The sequence below is a fragment of the Bufo bufo genome, chromosome 9 (assembly GCF_905171765.1).
Source record: "Bufo bufo chromosome 9, aBufBuf1.1, whole genome shotgun sequence".
Lineage (NCBI taxonomy): Eukaryota > Metazoa > Chordata > Amphibia > Anura > Bufonidae > Bufo > Bufo bufo.
Genome location: NC_053397.1, coordinates 113,348,049 through 113,365,924, shown reverse-complemented (window position 1 = coordinate 113,365,924; position 17,876 = coordinate 113,348,049). Strand labels below are relative to the sequence as shown.

Here is a 17,876-nt window from a genome sequence, read left to right as displayed (position 1 = left end):
TCAGGTCCGAATTGAAAACCATCATTGAGGAGGCAAAGCTGGCACATATTATTTCTGATGAGGAGTTCAAGTTTTTATTACCCTCTTGTCCCTGCATTGCCTCCTTTTATTGCCTCCCTAAACTTCATAAGGGAACAAATCCATTGAAGGGACGCCCCATAGTATCGGGAGTGGGTAATCTATGTCAAAATGTAGGAATATATGTGATCAAATCTTGGTCTCGTTGTGACCCGCCCTTCCCTCTTATACCCGCGACACCACAGATCTCCTCAAGGGCTGAGGGCAATCTACACAGAGCATACAGTCTGCTCGCAAGTATAGATGTAGAGGCGTTATACTTTAGTATTCCCCACTCCCTGGGTCTCAAGGCTGTGGAATTCTTCTTGAGCAGTCGCGGTCATCAGTATCGCGCCCACAGTCTCTTCATCCTCCGTCTGTTGGAATTCACGCTCACCCGCAACGTGTTCTCCTTCCAGCGGGCAGTGTCTACCACCAGCTCAGGGGCACCGCGATGTGCCCCATCGTATGCAAATTTGTTCCTGGGCTGGTGGGAGGAGACTCTGGTCTTCACAGATGCGGAATCGCCACCATGGACCCAGTGGGACTGTGGGTCGCGATACATCGACGACATTTTCATCATTTGGAACGGAGATGATGTCTCTTTTTGTTCTCTAGTGGAGACACTGAACAACAACACCATAGGTATCCGCTTCACTAGTGAGAACAATACCGCCCGCCTGCCGTTTCTAGACGTCCTCATCTCTAAAACAGAGGAGGGAGAGCTGACTACGACGGTCTATAGGAAACCCACTTCAACCAATACATGCTTAAGTGGAGAGCAAGTCATCCGCTCCCACTTAAGAAAGGCATTCCTAAGGGGCAGTACCTCCGCCTTAGGAGGAAATTGCTCCTCTAAAAAAGAATTTATTAAGCAGGCCGATGACTTGCGGCTTAGATTCCGTCAGCAAGTGTATCCTGATAAGGTGTTGAGAGGAGCTTTCAGGTCAGCCCTACAGAAGACAGACGAATCTCCTAGTCCCTAAGTCCAACCAGGCACAGACTGGGAACCATCCGCCTGGTCAGTACTTTTGATCGGGCAGCACCTGAGGTCCGAGACATTGTACGTAACAACTGGGGCATTTTACTCATGGATCCAAATCTAAGAGAGGTGGTGGGGGAGTATCACATTTACATACCGCAGAGGACGCAGTCTTCATGATAGAATGGTCTCGAGCGAGTTCATACCCCCTGCACCTTTGGCTCCATATGGCTACAGTCCAACATCAAAGGTTGCTATAGATGCAGTGGCTGCATTGCGTGTAGCCATATGCAAACTGGCAAGACTTTCCGCAGTAACATCATGGGAAAGCAACACCATTAATCACTACATAAACTGCAGGACTCGCGGGGTGATCTACCGCCTTACTTGCGAATGCGGCAAGGAATATGTCGGTAAGACCAATCCGCGAGTCCAGCAGACGAGTGGGCGAACACCTGAATGACATTTCCAAGGCCAAGGACACACCATGGCCACCACATTCATAACCATCATAATCGGTAATGCCCATGTGTCTGTCATGGGCCTTGACAGGGTCCTTCCTCCGCGTCGGGGGGGGCCTAGCGACCGGGTGATCCTGCAGCGTGCAAACCCGCTGGATTTACTATCTAAAACCATGGCTCCATTGGGCCTTAATGAACAGCTTAATTATAGCTGTTTTCTGTGATTGTCCGGTCACCATTGTCATTCAGCTATATCCACTTCTTAACTTAACCCTAATATCAGTCAAACTGCCTTAAATTAAGCCTGTTATCTTTTTAGCCTGTACATATGTACACTGCTCAAAAAAATAAAGGGAACACAAAAATTACACATCCTAGATCTGAATTAATTAAATATTCTTCTGAAATACTTTGTTCTTTACATAGTTGAATGTGCTGACAACAAAATCACACAAAAATAAAAAAATGGAAATCAAATTTTTTAACCCATGGAGGTCTGGATTTGGAGTCACACTCAAAATTAAAGTGGAAAAACACTACAGGCTGATCCAACTTTGATATAATGTCCTTAAAACAAGTCAAAATGAGGCTCAGTAGTGTGTGTGGCCTCCACGTGCCTGTATGACTCCCTACAACGCCTGTGCATGCTCCTGATGAGGTGGCGGACGGTCTCCTGAGGGATCTCCTCCCAGACCTGGACTAAAGCATCTGCCAACTCCTGGACAGTCTGTGGTGCAACGTGACGTTGGTGGATAGAGCGAGACATGATGTCCCAGATGTGCTCAATTAGATTCAGGTCTGGGGAACGGACGGGCCAGTCCATAGCATCAATGCCTTCGTTTTGCAGGAACTGCTGACACACTCCAGCCACATGAGGTCTAGCATTGTCTTGCATTAGGAGGAACCCAGGGCCAACCGCACCAGCATATGGTCTCACAAGGGGTCTGAGGATCTCATCTCGGTACCTAATGGCAGTCAGGCTACCTCTGGCGAGCACATGGAGGGCTGTGCGGCCCTCCAAAGAAATGCCACCCACACCATTACTGACCCAATGCCAAACCGGTCATGCTGGAGGATGTTGCAGGCAGCAGAACGTTCTCCACGGCGTCTCAAGACTCTGTCACGTCTGTCACATGTGCTCAGTGTGAACCTGCTTTCATCTGTGAAGAGCACAGGGCGCCAGTGGCGAATTTGCCAATCTTGGTGTTCTCTGGCAAATGCCAAACGTCCTGCACGGTGTTGGGCTGTAAGCACAACCCCCACCTGTGGACGTCGGGCCCTCATATCACCCTCATATCACACATGCACATTTGTGGCCTGCTGGAGGTCATTTTGCAGGGCTCTGGCAGTGCTCCTCCTGTTCCTTCTTGCACAAAGGCGGAGGTAGCGGTCCTGCTGCTGGGTTGTTGCCCTCCTACGGCCTCCTCCACGTCTCCTGATGTACTGGCCTGTCTCCTGGTAGCGCCTCCATGCTCTGGACACTACGCTGACAGACACAGCAAACCTTTTTGCCACAGCTCGCATTGATGTGCCATCCTGGATAAGCTGCACTACCTGAGCCACTTGTGTGGGTTGAAGACTCTGTCTCATGCTACCACTAGAGTGAAAGCACCTCCAGCATTCAAAAGTGACCAAAACATCAGCCAGGAAGCATAGGAACTGAGAAGTAGTCTGTGGTCACCACCTGCAGAACCACTCCTTTATTGGGGGTGTCTTGCTAATTGCCTATAATTTCCACCTGTTGTCTATCCCATTTGCACAACAACATGTGAAATTGATTGTCACTCAGTGTTGCTTCCTAAGTGGACAGTTTGATTTCACAGAAGTGTGATTGACTTGGAGTTACATTGTGTTGTTTAAGTGTTCCCTTTATTTTTTTGAGCAGTGTAGCTCTGCTATCTAAGCATTACATTGCTTTGCTGAAATACGAGACCTATTTGACTGTTGGTCTCCCCTGCAATTGTTGACGACTCCGTGGTATAGCTCCCGGCGTCCCGATTGCCTGGCAACCAGCCCGCCTCCAGGGTGTAAACTTCCGCCCCTCCTCCTAATTTGCGTGCCAAGTCGGTGCAGCGGCTTGTGTGCTGCGTTCCATGCTTCCCCGCCCCGTTTACGTGCTCCTCACGTTGAGCACGCCTCCATCCATGTTGCTCCCTGGGCGGGACGTGGGATGCGTGCGCTGCGTTCCACGGCACGCAGGCCCGGGTCACGTAATTGGGCCTACCCGGCCTCATGTGACCTCGGAGGGCGGTCCTGGACAACTGGCGCGCTGTGCTCTGCCTTTAAAAGTGGCATCATCAAGGTATTTATTCGCCGACAGCCCTATATTACGTACCCAATGCTTTGGGCCCCACAGGGACCTCGTTATGCTTTATTGCTGTATACCACTGTGCTGATGCGGCCCACTGGCACGCCGGCACTATAGTTCCATCTGTGTATACTATCGTGTTGTCTGGTCCCACTGGCCCGACCACTGTCTCCTGAGCCTGAATGGTCCCACTGGTCCATCTTAGTGCCTGTTTTGAGCCATATCGGCCTTAATGGCCTAGCTCAAAGTTTTTAGCCTTTTGGCTTTAACTGTTGCTATTTTTCCCCAGGGACAGGTATCCGGACGGGGTCGCTCCTTGCGGGGCAAGTACTCCGTGTAGGTAGGCAGGGTCTTAATAGCCCCCTCCCTGTATTAGGGTCTGACTAGGGAAATCGTTCCCGACCACTGCCTATGCCTACAGCAACTTCTTTCTTGACATCTTCCTCTCATGGTTTCCAGTAACTACAAGCAGAAAGAATTGGAAGACGCTTTCCCTGGGATCCCGAATTGGCACCCTCCTGATGAGTCCTATTCATGGCGTCCATCATGGGTGAGAGCGTTCCTTCTCTATACTGGCAATACCTTGCTTTTGTCTAGTCCCACACGGGCTTGTCTTATATGTTTTTTTTATATTTTCTTTTTGTGCCATTTATTCTAATTATTACCAATTAAATGTTAAGTTTTATTCCCTCTGTCCCCTTCCTAGGGGATTAGTTTTTGCTTTTGACTCTTGGGAGTATTTTGGATAAGCCTTCACTGAGCTAGACCCTTTGTATTGATTTTCTTAAGTTTATTGATGGAACTAATAAGAAATATAAAATAACATGAAAAAAATATGAAAGAAGAGAGAGTGCCGAGTATTGATATTGCCGAGTATGACATTGACATTATAACATCCAGCAACCATTGACAAACAAAAGGCATATGTACCCAAAAAAACGCATCAATACCGCAATATGAAGAAAAGGCTGTGTGGAATCTCCCAGTCCATTTCTTATCTTTGGCTCAACATGACAGGATCCGCCCTTCCAATTAATACTAATGTAGATGGATATATAACTACCTGGACTCCCCTATATGAGTAAATACACCGAGGAAGAAGTAGGGATCTACTTCTGAACGCGTCTTGGACTGACGATTTACTCATAGAGTCCGGTACAATCAGCATGTCCATGTACTTTTGAAAGAATATTTACCAAAGATCGTGTTTACGCTACGGTATTAGCTCAAGCGATAATACAAGCGAGATTCATTGTGGATTGAAGTCATTCATGGCACCAGACGGAAGAAGGTAACAGTTTATCTTGCGAGAATAGGATCGAGTTGACGGCACTCTGATCTACCCTACCAGTGAGATACTGAGTTCCACTGTATGCAGCGCTCCTACATGTGGGACGCCGCAAGAACACGTGCTACCAAACAGTGAGTACCAACGAGCTATACACTGTCATATACCGTTTTAAATGTTATGGAACACAAACTGAACTTGCCAATAAAAAGGATGTTTTTTCTGCATGATAATTGCTGTACTAACTAAATTCTTCACATCTCCGATCATCTACTGATCTGCAGACTTTTTAGCTATACTAATCTGCATGCTGCAAACATTAACCACTAATATTAGTTAAAGAACTTACTAAGAAACAGGAATAAGAGCAGAACCTGATATGCTCCTTGCATGACTATAACTATCTTTTCAGTGGATTTTATATATACATAGGATTTTATACATATTATCTCAGTTTGTAGATTGATGTTTTATGTATGTTGTATTGTATTTTGGATCCAGCTATTAAATTGTATTTTATTACATATTTTTTTGAGTCTCTTATGTGACCCCCAATGTTTGAGTGCCGGTCTACATTTTAGTACAATTTTATCGTGTTTGAAAGGGTGATTCATACTAGACACAGGCACCTAGCCGTGGCTATAGGGAGTGAGCCGTCTTACAATCAAATGTAATCATTTCATTATTCCTACTTTTTATAGGTAATTCATTTTTTATTTTTTTTATAATAAAAAATAGTAAAATTTTATGATTTAATTGTATATCTTTTGTGTTAGCATGTCCATATTTAAAGCTGTACTCCAGAGCTTTGCAAGATGTTCTCCTGAGATCGCCCTTCCAGTTGTTCTACAGGAAGAATTAGAGGAAGGCCAAAGCCCATTGAATATTACTTTTTATCAATATGTCTGCACCCACCTTTGTGCATGTATTGTACAACTTCCTCCAGGGTGGTTTCCTGAACTGGTAAGTCCATGTATTTTGAAAAACATTTTAATATTAGACCAGGATATTATCCTTCGAAGAACTGCTTTTTTTTGTGTTGAACTAAATGGAAATGCTATTGTGCATAGGTGGTATCCGAACATCATTAGGATGTAGTACATTCACAGCAGTTTTACTCCAAAAGATATTGAAATAAAAAAAAAAAATCTGTGATATATAACTCCCTTACATTGATCAAAATAACTGGAATACACACAACTGAAGCTGGATAATTCACAATAAAAATTTCAAAACATAGATTCTATCCTTCGTAAAATACATTAAGTCGTAAATAATAATATATATATTTTTTTTTTTTGTACGTAGGAGCGCACACTGCTAAATGCTGTTCTAAGTGATAGAATGTTAGAGTCTCTTTTGGCAATTGACTTGTGGTGTTTTTTAGTACGGTAAGATAAATTACATAATGCAGAATGTATTTATAGTTGTTTCTATAACTTGTTTTTTTAATTTTTTTTAATTCTCTTGTAATTCATTCAGATATGGAAATGCTGAACTCTGTGCTCACCATGTTAGGATTATAGCTCTCTTGGTAAGTAATTATCAGCGAGATGTCATAATAATTCTGCATTAACCTGTTGTACTGCTGCCATTACATTGCCTAAATACAGCTGTGTAATATAAATTACAGGGTTTTTGCAATGTACAACAGTTGTCTCCTATCCACAGGATGTGTTTAATTGGTGTGGGCCTGACCACCATGTTCCCAGCCTCTATCATGTGACTGGGAGTCTTGTCTTACCTTGCTTGAATAGAACACTGTTATATTTATCTGTTTCTTCTCCTTACAAATCTGTGGGACTAAAGAAGAGTACAGGTATTGTGGAGTGGATTCTGTACAGTAGAACTGAGTGCAGAAAATCTGAATTTACAATGGCAGTGAAATGGATGAGATTGCGGAGGTGTCATCCACATGTTGCAGAGAAATCCCCCAGCATAAACTGATCTGTGCTGTAGGTTTTAAATCCATAGCATGTCAATGTGTGTTCTGGTTTTGCCTGCAGCTTTCAGCCTTTGGGCTACATGCACACATAGCAAGTTCAGTGTGAATTTTCCACAGCAGAAATTCTACAGTGCATTTGGTCAAAAGATTCTAACACAAAAATTAACACTGTGGCTGTTCTTAGATGAATGCGGGATGCGGTATAATTAACAATTCACTGTAGAAGGAACCCTCGACTTAAAAAAACACCTTTAATAACGTTATTAAAAACCACAATAACCTTACAATATACAAACAGAAAAATCATATACTGTTGTTTGCTCTAAAAATATAATATAAAATTCAATACAGTGATGCCGTAGGGATGGGATCTCCTTGTCTGTAACCATACTGATCTGTCTTATTCACTTTTTAAAGATCAATTCAGTTTAGCAGTAGCACGATTAAATTTACGTGAGGTCGCCAGATTATTATATACAGTAGTGTCCAAAAGTTTTGAGAATTACATAAATATTGGAAATTGGAAAAGTTGCTGCTTAAGTTTTTATAATAGCAATTTGCATATACTCCAGAATGTTATGAAGAGTGATCAGATGAATTGCATAGTCCTAATTTGCCATTAAAATTAACTTAATCCCAAAAAAAACTTTCCACTGCATTTCATTGCTGTCATTAAAGGACCTGCTGAGATCATTTCAGTAATCATCTTGTTAACTCAGGTGAGAATGTTGATGAGTACAAGGCTGGAGATCATTATGTCAGGCTGATTGGGTTAAAATGGCAGACTTGACATGTTAAAAGGAGGGTGATGCTTGAAATCATTGTTCTTCCATTGTTAACCATGGTGACCTGCAAAGAAACGCGTGCAGCCATCATTGCGTTGCATAAAAATGGCTTCACAGGCAAGAATATTGTGACTACTAAGATTGCACCTCAATCAACAATTTATAGGATCATCAAGAACTTCAAGGAAAGAGGTTCAATTCTTGTTAAGAAGGCTTCAGGGTGTCCAAGAAAGTCCAGCAAGTGCCAGGATGAAGAGGATTCAGCTGCGGGATCGGAGTGCCACCAGTGCAGAGCTTGCTCAGGAATGGCATCAGGCAGGTGTGAGCGCATCTGCACGCACAGTGAGGCGAAGACTTTTGGAAGATGGACTGGTGTCAAGAACGGCAGCAAAGAAGCCACTTCTCTCCAAAAAAAAGGGACAGATTGATCTTCTGCAGAAAGTATAGTGAATGGACTGCTGAGGACTGGGGCAAAGTCATATTCTCTGATGAAGCCTCTTTCCGATTGTTTGGGGCATCTGGAAAAAGGCTTGTCCGGAGAAGAAAAGGTGAGCGCTATCATCAGTCCTGTGTCATGCCAACAGTAAAGCATCCTGAGACTATTCATGTGTGGGGTTTCTTCTCATCCAAGGGAGTGGGCTCACTCACAATTTTGCCCAAAAACACAGCCATGAATAAAGAATGGTACCAAAACACCCTCCAACAGCAACTTCTTCCAACAATCCAACAACAGTTTGGTGAAGAACAATGCATTTTCAAGCACGATGGAGCACCGTGCCATAAGGCAAAAGTGATAACTAAGTGGCTCGGGGACCAAAACATTGACATTTTGTGTCCATGGCCTGGAAACTCCCCAGATCTTAATCCCATTGAGAACTTGTGGTAAATCCTCAAGAGGCGGGTGGACAAACAAAAACCCACTAATTCTGACAAACTCCAAGAAGTGATTATGAAAGAATGGGTTGCTATCAGTCAGGAATTGGCCCAGAAGTTGATTGAGAGAATGCCCAGTCGAATTGCAGAGGTCCTGAAAAAGAAGGGCCAACACTGCAAATACTGACTCTTTGCATAAATGTCATGTAATTGTCGATAAAAGCCTTTGAAACGTATGAAGTGCGTGTAATTATATTTCACTACATCACAGAAACAACTGAAACAAAGATCTAAAAGCAGTTTAGCAGCAAACTTTGTGAAAACTAATATTTGTGTCATTCTCAAAACTTTTGGCCACGACTGTACAGTGATTGATGTTTAACCTATGGCAGTTGTTGGGGTTGTTATCAGAAACCTAACTGTCCCTGGTTTGCCCCTAAACTACCCCTGCCTATAGGCAGAGCTCCCGCCCTGAATGGGATGACCACACCCCTCATAGCTAAACCCTCACTCACCCCTGCAGTATCTCTCCACTTGTTTCTTCTGGGTGTCCCGACATGTTTTCCTCACCACTAAACTGAGACGGTTCTTCAGGGGACCAGAGTAACCAAATGGCACAATAGAATTAAATAACGTGTCCAAAATTCCTTAGATGAAAACAGGGAGCAAATTAAATACAGCCTGATTGGCTAGCTGAAATAAAGAAAAAAAGCTCAGTGGCTATGCTAGATACATTATGTTGGCATCTGATATAGGTGCATGCACCTTATACGTGTTGTAACGGAAAGCCTAGCACCCCGACCGGGTACCTCCATCGATAGTTGCTCCTAGTGCTTCCAGAGGACTCCAAGCACTCCACTTGACACCGTCAGCACTGCAGACCCCACGAACCCGAAGAGACTGGAGGTACCCGGTCGGGGTGCTAGGCGTTCCGTTACATTTGGTGGCAAGCAGTGGGATGGCATCCTAGTGTGAGGAGAAGCAGCTCGGAGACACCGTTCGTAGAGTATATTGAGGGCAACGCTAGTATCCGTAAAGTGCCCCTGGCTACAGCAGGATGGAATCGGCTAGTCTTCGGACAGCGTTCTATGACTGGGAGGAGGAGGAGGCAGCCGCAGACTACAGGGATGCAAACAGAAAGGAAGTCTGGTATGATGCCCTGGAAAATGCCCAGCGGCGGCGAGGTGAGAGTCTCCCCAGTTATGAGCAGCAGCTAAAGAAGCGTGTGGCCATGCGGATGGGTCTCTTGGGAGAGCAGCCCCTGGAGGACTGGGTAACAGAGCTCCAGAGCCTGGTATGTAAGGAGCTTTGGCTAGAGGACGCATGTCATTCAACATTCCCCCTGGGCAGCTGAGCATGACAAGCCAGAGGGAGAGGAGTTTTATGGTCCTGGCTTGTTATGGGAGTCCTTTGCAGAGCCTGACTTCGGGAGCCCTGCACAGTCCAGACTTCAGAAAATTTTCTACGAGAGGGAGGCTAGGCTGCATTGGGAGGACCCCCACGAGGTAGAGAAAGACCTGGCTCACCTAGCAACCCTGGAGTGGGAACTGGAGCAGGACTACCGAGATCTCTTCCACTCCATTGAGAGGGCTCAGCGAGAGAGCAGAGTGTCAGACCCAGGTCCAGAGCCCTTTAGCTGGGAGGATATTGTGGAGGTGTACTGGGAGGACCCGACTGAAGTATCCCCTGCTTCAGTACCAGCTACAGAGGTAGGGGACCTCATAGACTGGTCTTGGAGGGAAACCCATATGGCAGGTAGAGATGGGACCGAGATCTCTCCACCGGCCCTAAAGGGATGCTGGGCAGTCGGCCCAGATCCCCAACGGCAGCCGGAGTTTCAGGGAGTAGGGACAGTTGGTCCTGCTCCCCAGCGGCAGTATGTTTTGCAGGGAGAGGAGACCATCGTCTCCATGCCCCAGCGGCAGTGTACTTTGAAGGGAGGGGAGACAACCGGTCTCCCTCCCCAACCACAGGGGGACAGCACCCCTAACTCCAATGGTGCAGATGGGACCGCAGTCTCTGCACCAGGCCTACCGGGATACTGGACGGCCGGTACAGATCCCCCACCAACCCCGCAGGAATGCCAGGAGGAGGAGGTAAGCGATTCCTCCTCTCCACAGCCGATCTGAAACAAGGTCCTGGGGATAGGATTCCATGACCCCATCCCAGCGGAAGAGCTGGCATCTGGGCAGGGCGCAGTCGGCCTCTGCCCTCCCCTATCCTCTTCTCCAGAGGCTGACTTCCCACAGGCTACCCCAGCAGAAGAGCTGGCATCTGGGCAGAGCGCAGTCGGCCTCTGCCCTCCCCTATCCTCTTCTCCAGAGGCTGACTTCCCACAGGCTACCCCAGCGGCAGAGCTGGCATCTGGGCAGAGCGCAGTCGGCCTCTGCCCTCCCCTATCCTCTTCTCCAGAGGCTGACTTTCCACAGGCTACCCCAGCGGAAGCTCTGACATCTGGGCAGAGCGCAGTCGGCCTCTGCCCTCCCCTATCCTCTTCTCCAGAGGCTGACTTTCCACAGGCTACCCCAGCGGCAGAGCTGGCATCTGGGCAGAGTGCAGTCGGCCTCTGCCCTCCCCTATCCTCTTCTCCAGAGCCGGACATCCCACAGGCTACCCCAGCGGAAGCGCTGGCATCTGGGCAGAGCGCAGTCTGCCTCTGCCCTCCCCTATCCTCTTCTCCAGAGCCGGACTTCCCACAGGCTACCCCAGCGGAAGAGCTGGCATCGGGCCAGAGCGCAGTCGGCCTCTGCCCACCAAGTACCTACATCTCCAAGCTAGAGAGCAACAAGGAAGCAAGGAGTAGCAGATGCCCACTCAACAGCTGGGGACATACAGAACAGAGCCAGGCCCCAAGATTCAACAGGTCCCGTATTGGATTGTGGTTGGACTGCCAGGCTAACTCAGGTACTGACCGTGAGGTCAGGTATCTGGTTAGTCTTCCCTGGGAGGGGGAGATGTGTGGCGAAACCAACCTCGCCACTTGGTTTTGGAGGTGCCTGGCTACCAGTCTCCTGCCTCAGGATTATGGCCCATACTAACTTTAAAGGAGAAGACAGACCGGCCGCACAGCTGTCTTTGGAATTGTATTTTGTTATGTGAGGGTACCCAGATAGTTAATTTTATTGTATTTGTGTATTCTGAGTGCCATTCACCTAATGATATGCACTCAGACTTGAGCTATCTGGGATATGTTAAATGTCTGTGTTTGCTGTGGAGGTGTGACATTGTGTGTTTGGGTGGTGATTTCTGTCCTGTTGTCTCCACATGTGTATTGGCGATTTCCCTTTGTCCTGAGAGATAATTGAATTGCTCCTCGGGTGTCTCCAGGGCAGAGAGGAGGAAACCATGATGCATTGTGGGGATGTATTGTGTCTCTGTATCCTGAGTACTACGTATCTGTCCTGTGTCACAGTCTTCCTTCTGGTCCCCTAGGGGCGTGTCCACCAGATGGGGACCTGCATAAATACGGGCGGGTAGCCCTCAATAAAGCGTGCCTGTTTTATCCTTCATCATGTTGAGGCTGGTGTTTTGGTAACTGATCAACACTGGGGGATTGCTATATGCTGGGAGATTTGCTATACTCCCCTGGCTATAACTACTAGCTCTTTTAAGAGCTGTTCCTGCTCTCTGGTTTTAGGAGAGGTTCACCCACTGGAGCCTTGTCGTAGGTCCAGGGTGGGTAGGAGACGGCGAGACCTCAACCAAGCTTCGGCCGTTCGTGGGGTCTGCAGGGCGTACGGTGTCAAGTGGAGTGCTTGGAGTCCTCGGAAAGCACTAGTAGCATCTATCGACGGAGGTACCCGGTCGGGGTGCTAGGAGATCCGTTACACGTGTGTCATGCTCCTTTATGTACATACTGAAGCCCCCCCCCCTCATTCCCTGTCCCTGCGTTCCAACTTTGAACACACGCCACAGTAATCTGCTGTACCTTCCACCAGTCATAAGCGATCCTGGATGTTGGAGGAGAATTTGATGTGCTCCAACTGGATCACATCATGCAGTCACACCCACATTGCAGCCTGAATCCTGTGATGCATTCCAGGTGCAGGAGGGCTCAAAAGGTGTTATAATGGGCTCCTCTCTGGTGCGCACCACATGGCTGCTCCCCCATGACAGTCTGATACAGTGATGCGTCCCAGTCTGGAGCGCACCGCAAGACAAGTTCCATGATTATAGCATACCTCTCAACTTTTGAAAATCGCAAAACATGCTAGGCCACGCCTCTGACTCCACCCAAAGCATAATTACTGACTCCTTCACAACTGCAGCAGCTGGGGATCGGTTAGGTGAGTATAAGTTCCTTTATGTATTTTACAGTATGCGGAGCACCTGGGACAATTTTTTTCTTGTACTTCAGTATCCTATTAAATATTAGCATATAAATCATTGGATTATTGATATTTGAAGGTCCAAATTGCACCAAATAATGAAGTTATGGTCTAATACACAGGTAGAAACCATACAGATAGTTTAGTAAGGAGCAATTTAGTAAATTTATTAATCCACATTTATGCATTAATTACCCATGTCTAAAAGAGGGACATTTAAGGATCAAAGAGGGACAGAGGGACTCAGGATAAAAAGAGGGACTGTTCCTCCAAAAGAGGGGACACTTGGGAGACATGTTATAAGGGTAGCAGAGTAACAGAGTCCTAGTCAGTCAGCCTGTATAATGTTATAATGCGTTCCACTGTAGAATGCATCATACGGGCTACTCTTGTCTTCGCCTGGATCCAGTATTATTGAACCGCAATGCGTTCCCTGGTAGGACACATACCTAATACAATTTTTTTTACGCCTTTAGTTTAACCTTTTTGATGACTAACGGGGGAGAGGGCTAAGGGTGTCTTGTTAGGTAGCATGTTAGGTCTTGTTAGGTTAGGTGCTATTTTTAGGGCAGTGCCCTAATTAATCCCATAATTCCCTACACATCGTAGATGAGGCTGTATGTATGGCTGAATTACATATATTAAAACCTAAGAGGAGACTAAAACGGGGGTCTATTACAGATCCCTGCAATGAAAAATAAAAAAGGAGGTCATTATCATGGCAGGGAGATGAAACCAATCGGGACTCATCCCCAGATTTAAAAAATATTACTCTTCCTTTAATCAAGGTCAGAAATAATTGGCTACTTTCTGGGCAGATACATGCAAGCCACCATTTAGGTGCACTATAGGGGGTCAAGGTTAAATTAAGCAACTGACAGGTTCTCATAGAGGCCCAGCGACTCCGCTTTTAACTGTAAATCCATTGGGCCTCTTCCTGGAGGATCCTCTTGTTCCAATTCTCCCCCTTCGAGGTTGGACAGATCACTACTATCACCTGGATTTTAGGGCTTCTAGTGTCTCCATCATTAAAGTCAATAACATGCCTGGCCACCGAGGTATCCTGTTTTGGATGGATATTCCCCTAGTGGTCCCCAATCCTTCTTCTAAGTTCTTTTGTGATCTTAACAATGTAGTTTAAAGGGCAGGTACAGATACGAAGGTAAACCCACCCCACTTGTCTTGCAATTTGCAAAATCCTCATTTGACATTCCCTTCTATGGAGACACTCCGAAAACTCTTGGACCTCTGAATAAAGTGGCAACCCACACATTCGCCCCCACACTTAAAGGTATCGATTGGCTTCCGATCAAGCCAACTACACTCCAATTTAATTTCTTGGTAAAGGCTATGTGCTAGTCGGCCACGTATTGATCTTCCTTTCCTAAAGTTGATGGATGGGTGCATTGTTAAATCAGTAGAATGCCCCAATGCATTCTAAGGACCTCAAAAACCCTTTGATTTGGATTATCAAACATGCCAATTATCCTGATATCACTGCCTTTTTTTCCTTACCCTGTACTCTGGATTTAAGCAAGGGCATCTCTATCAGTACCGAGGGAATGCTGGAAGCCATGCTAAGTACCCCTTCTGGGAGAATCTAGGATGGAAGTCCTCAGCTTGCATTCTACATACTTCTGTACTTGAACAGTTTCTTCTTAACCTAAGATATTGGCTTTTTGGTATACCCTTCTTAAGTAGCAGGGGGTGGTAACTATCCCACCAAAGTTTTAGTTGTGGTCTGTTTTCGATAGACCTCAGTTTGGAGATTACCATTTCCCTTAGTAATTAGTACATCTGCTTCCTCGTAGGCCAATTGGATTGTAATTGATTTAATTCTCAAACTGTTCAAAGATTTCCACAGTGCCTTCTTGGATGACCAGTATGTCACCAATAAACCTGCCCCAATAAAGGATGTAGTGGATGCCAGGAGCATATTGTCATCCACAGGTATTCCTTAAATTTTCACCAACAGGTCAGTTGTGTCACTAATGTATGAGGGTAATGAAACCACAAACTGCCTGAAACTCTATCCACATATACAGTGCTTTTCAAAAGTATTCATCCCCTTTGACTTTTTTATATTTTTTTTATATTTTGTTACATTACAGCCTTAAGTTCAATGTTTTGTTAATCTAGTTTTTATGTGATGGATCAGAACACAATAGTCTAAGTTGGTAAAGTGAAATGAGAAAATATATAAATAATGCTATTGTTTAAAAATAGAAAACAGAAAATTGTCATGTGCGTATGTATTCACCCCTATGTTAGGAAGCCCATAAAAAGCTCTGGTGCAACCAATTACTTCAGAAGTCACATAATTAGTGAAATTATGTCCACCTGTGTGCAATATAGGTGTTACATGATCTGTCATTACATACTGTCACTGATTAAGGCCCTCCTTGCCCGGTCCGTGCGTTTTGGTGGGCGGCCGTCTCTTGGCAGGTTTGCTGTTGTGCCATGTTCTTTCCATTTTGTTATGATAGATTTGATGGTGCTCATAGGGACCATCAAAGATTTGTATATTTTTTTTATAACCTAACCCTGACTTGTACATCTCAACAACATTGTCCCTTACTTGTTTGGAGAGTTCCTTGGTCTTCATGGCAGTGTTTGGTTAGTGATGCCTCTTGCTTAGGTATTGCAGCCTCTGGGGCCTTTCAAAAAGGGTGTATATACACCCTTTTTGAAAGGCCCCAGAGGCTGCAATACCTAAGCAAGAGGCATCACTAACCAAACACTGCCATGAAGACCAAGGAACTCTCTAAGGCTACTTTCACACTAGCGTTCAGAGCGGATCCGTCTGGGGTCTGCCCAGACGGATCCGCTCATATAATGCAGACTTGGGATCCGTTCAGAACGGATCCGTCTGCATTATATTGTAGAAAAATTTCTAAGTGTAAAAGTAGCTTCAGACGGATCCGTCCAGACTTTACATTGAAAGTCAATGGGGGACGGATCCGTTTGAAGATTGAGCCATATTGTGTCATCTTCAAAAGGATCCGTCCCCATTGACTTACATTGTAAGTCTGGACGGATCCGCTTGCCTCCGTACGGCCAGGCGGACACCCGAACGCTGCAAGCAGCGTTCAGGTGTCCGCTTGCTGAGCGGAGGCTGAACGCTGCCAGACTGATGCATTCTGAGCAGATCCGCGTCCACTCAGAATGCATTAGGGCAGTATGGATGCGTTCGGGGCTGCTTGTGAGCCCCTTCAAACGGAGCTCACAAGCGGACACCCGAACGCTAGTGTGAAAGTAGCCTAAACAAGTAAGGGACAATGTTGTTGAGATTTACAAGTCAGAGTTAGGTTATAAAAAAAATATCCAAATCTTTGATGGTCTCTATGAGCACTATCAAATCTATCATAACGAAATGGAAAGAACATGGCACAACAGCAAACCTGCCAAGAGACGGCCGCCCACCAAAACTCACGGACCGGGCAAGGAGGGCCTTAATCAGAGAGGCAGCACAGAGACCTAAGGTAACCCTGGAGGAGCTTCAGAGTTCTACAGCAGAGACTGGAGTATCTGTACCTAGGACGACAATAAGCCGCATGCTCCATAGAGTTGGGCTTTATGTCAGAGTGGCCAGAAGAAAGCCATTACTTTCAGCTAAAAACAAAAAGGCACGTTGTGAGTTTGTGAAAAGGCATGTGGGAGACTCCCAAAATGTATGGAGGAAGGTGCTCTGGTCTGATGAGACTAAAATTTAACTTTTCGGCCATCAAAAAAAACGCTATGTCTGACGCAAACCCAACACATCACATCACCCAAAGAACACCATCCTCACAGTGATACATGGTGGTGGCAGCACCATGCTGTGGGGATATTTTTCAGCAGCCAGGACTGGGAAACTGGTCAGAGTTGAGGGAAAAATGGATGGTGCTAAATACAGGGATGTTCTTGAACAAAACCTGTACCACTCTGTGTGTGATCTGAGGCTAGGATAGAGGTTCACCTTCCAGCAGGACAGTGACCCCAAAGACACTGCTAAAGCAACACTTGAGTGGTTTAAGGGGAAACATGTAAATGTGTTGGAATGGCCTAGTCAAAACCCAGATCTCAATCCAATAGAAAATCTGTGGTCAGACTTAGATTGCTGTTCACAAGTGCAAACCATCCAACTTGAAGGAGCTGGAGCAGTTTTGCAAGGAGGAATGGGCAACAATCCCAGTGGTAAGATATGGCAAACTCATAGAGACTTATCCAAAGCGACTTGTAGCTGTGATTGCCGCAAAAGGTGGCTCTACAAAAGTATTGTCTTTAGGGGGTGAATAGTTATGCACATTGACTTTTTCTGTTATTTTATCCTATTTGTTGTTTATTCACAATGAAGAAACCAAACCTCTTCAAAGTTGTGGGCATGTTCTATAAATTAAATGATGCAAATCGTCAAGCAATCCATGTTAATTCCATGTTGTGAGGCACCAAAATACCAAAAATTTCAAGGGGGTGAATACTTTTGCAAGGCACTGTACATTTGCATTTTAGTGATAGAGTCCACACCTGAAATGATTGGTCGACACTTTTCGGTAATGTATAAAAAGTAGGTAGCTGTGGGTAGTTGGAATCATAAATTTAAATTCTCCCCAGAAATCAGACCCTTTTCTAGTCTGCCAATAATGATAAATTCTAGGGAAACCCCAAAGTCTTCGGTTGGACTGAGGACAAAATACCATAACATTATTTGTTGTCTAAGGAGTGACAACATTTCAAGTATTTAGAATGATTCATAACAATGATATTACTGCCCTTGTCTGATGGCTTAAAGATCAGATTCAACCCGCCTCCAATCCCATATCGGCTCTTGGTTCAATATAATTGAAGTTGTTCCTCACTTCAGGCTTTA

The 17,876-nt window shown here is 45.6% G+C and overlaps 1 protein-coding gene across 6 annotated transcripts in view; it reads left to right on the top strand.

Moving 5' to 3' along the window:
• The window catches only part of C9H1orf112 (chromosome 9 C1orf112 homolog), a 605,884-nt gene that overhangs the window by 247,172 nt on the left and 340,836 nt on the right, over positions 1-17,876 (top strand). For all 6 annotated transcript variants that reach the window (XR_005774249.1, XM_040407709.1, XM_040407710.1 and 3 more), the window contains 3 exons: positions 5,873-6,059; positions 6,405-6,487; positions 6,579-6,630. Coding sequence is in view for 5 of the 6 variants with exons in the window: in XM_040407709.1 (XP_040263643.1) it covers positions 5,873-6,059; positions 6,405-6,487; positions 6,579-6,630 (322 nt within the window). In the remaining variant the exon portion in view is untranslated. The remainder of the gene's footprint in view (positions 1-5,872; positions 6,060-6,404; positions 6,488-6,578; positions 6,631-17,876) is intronic.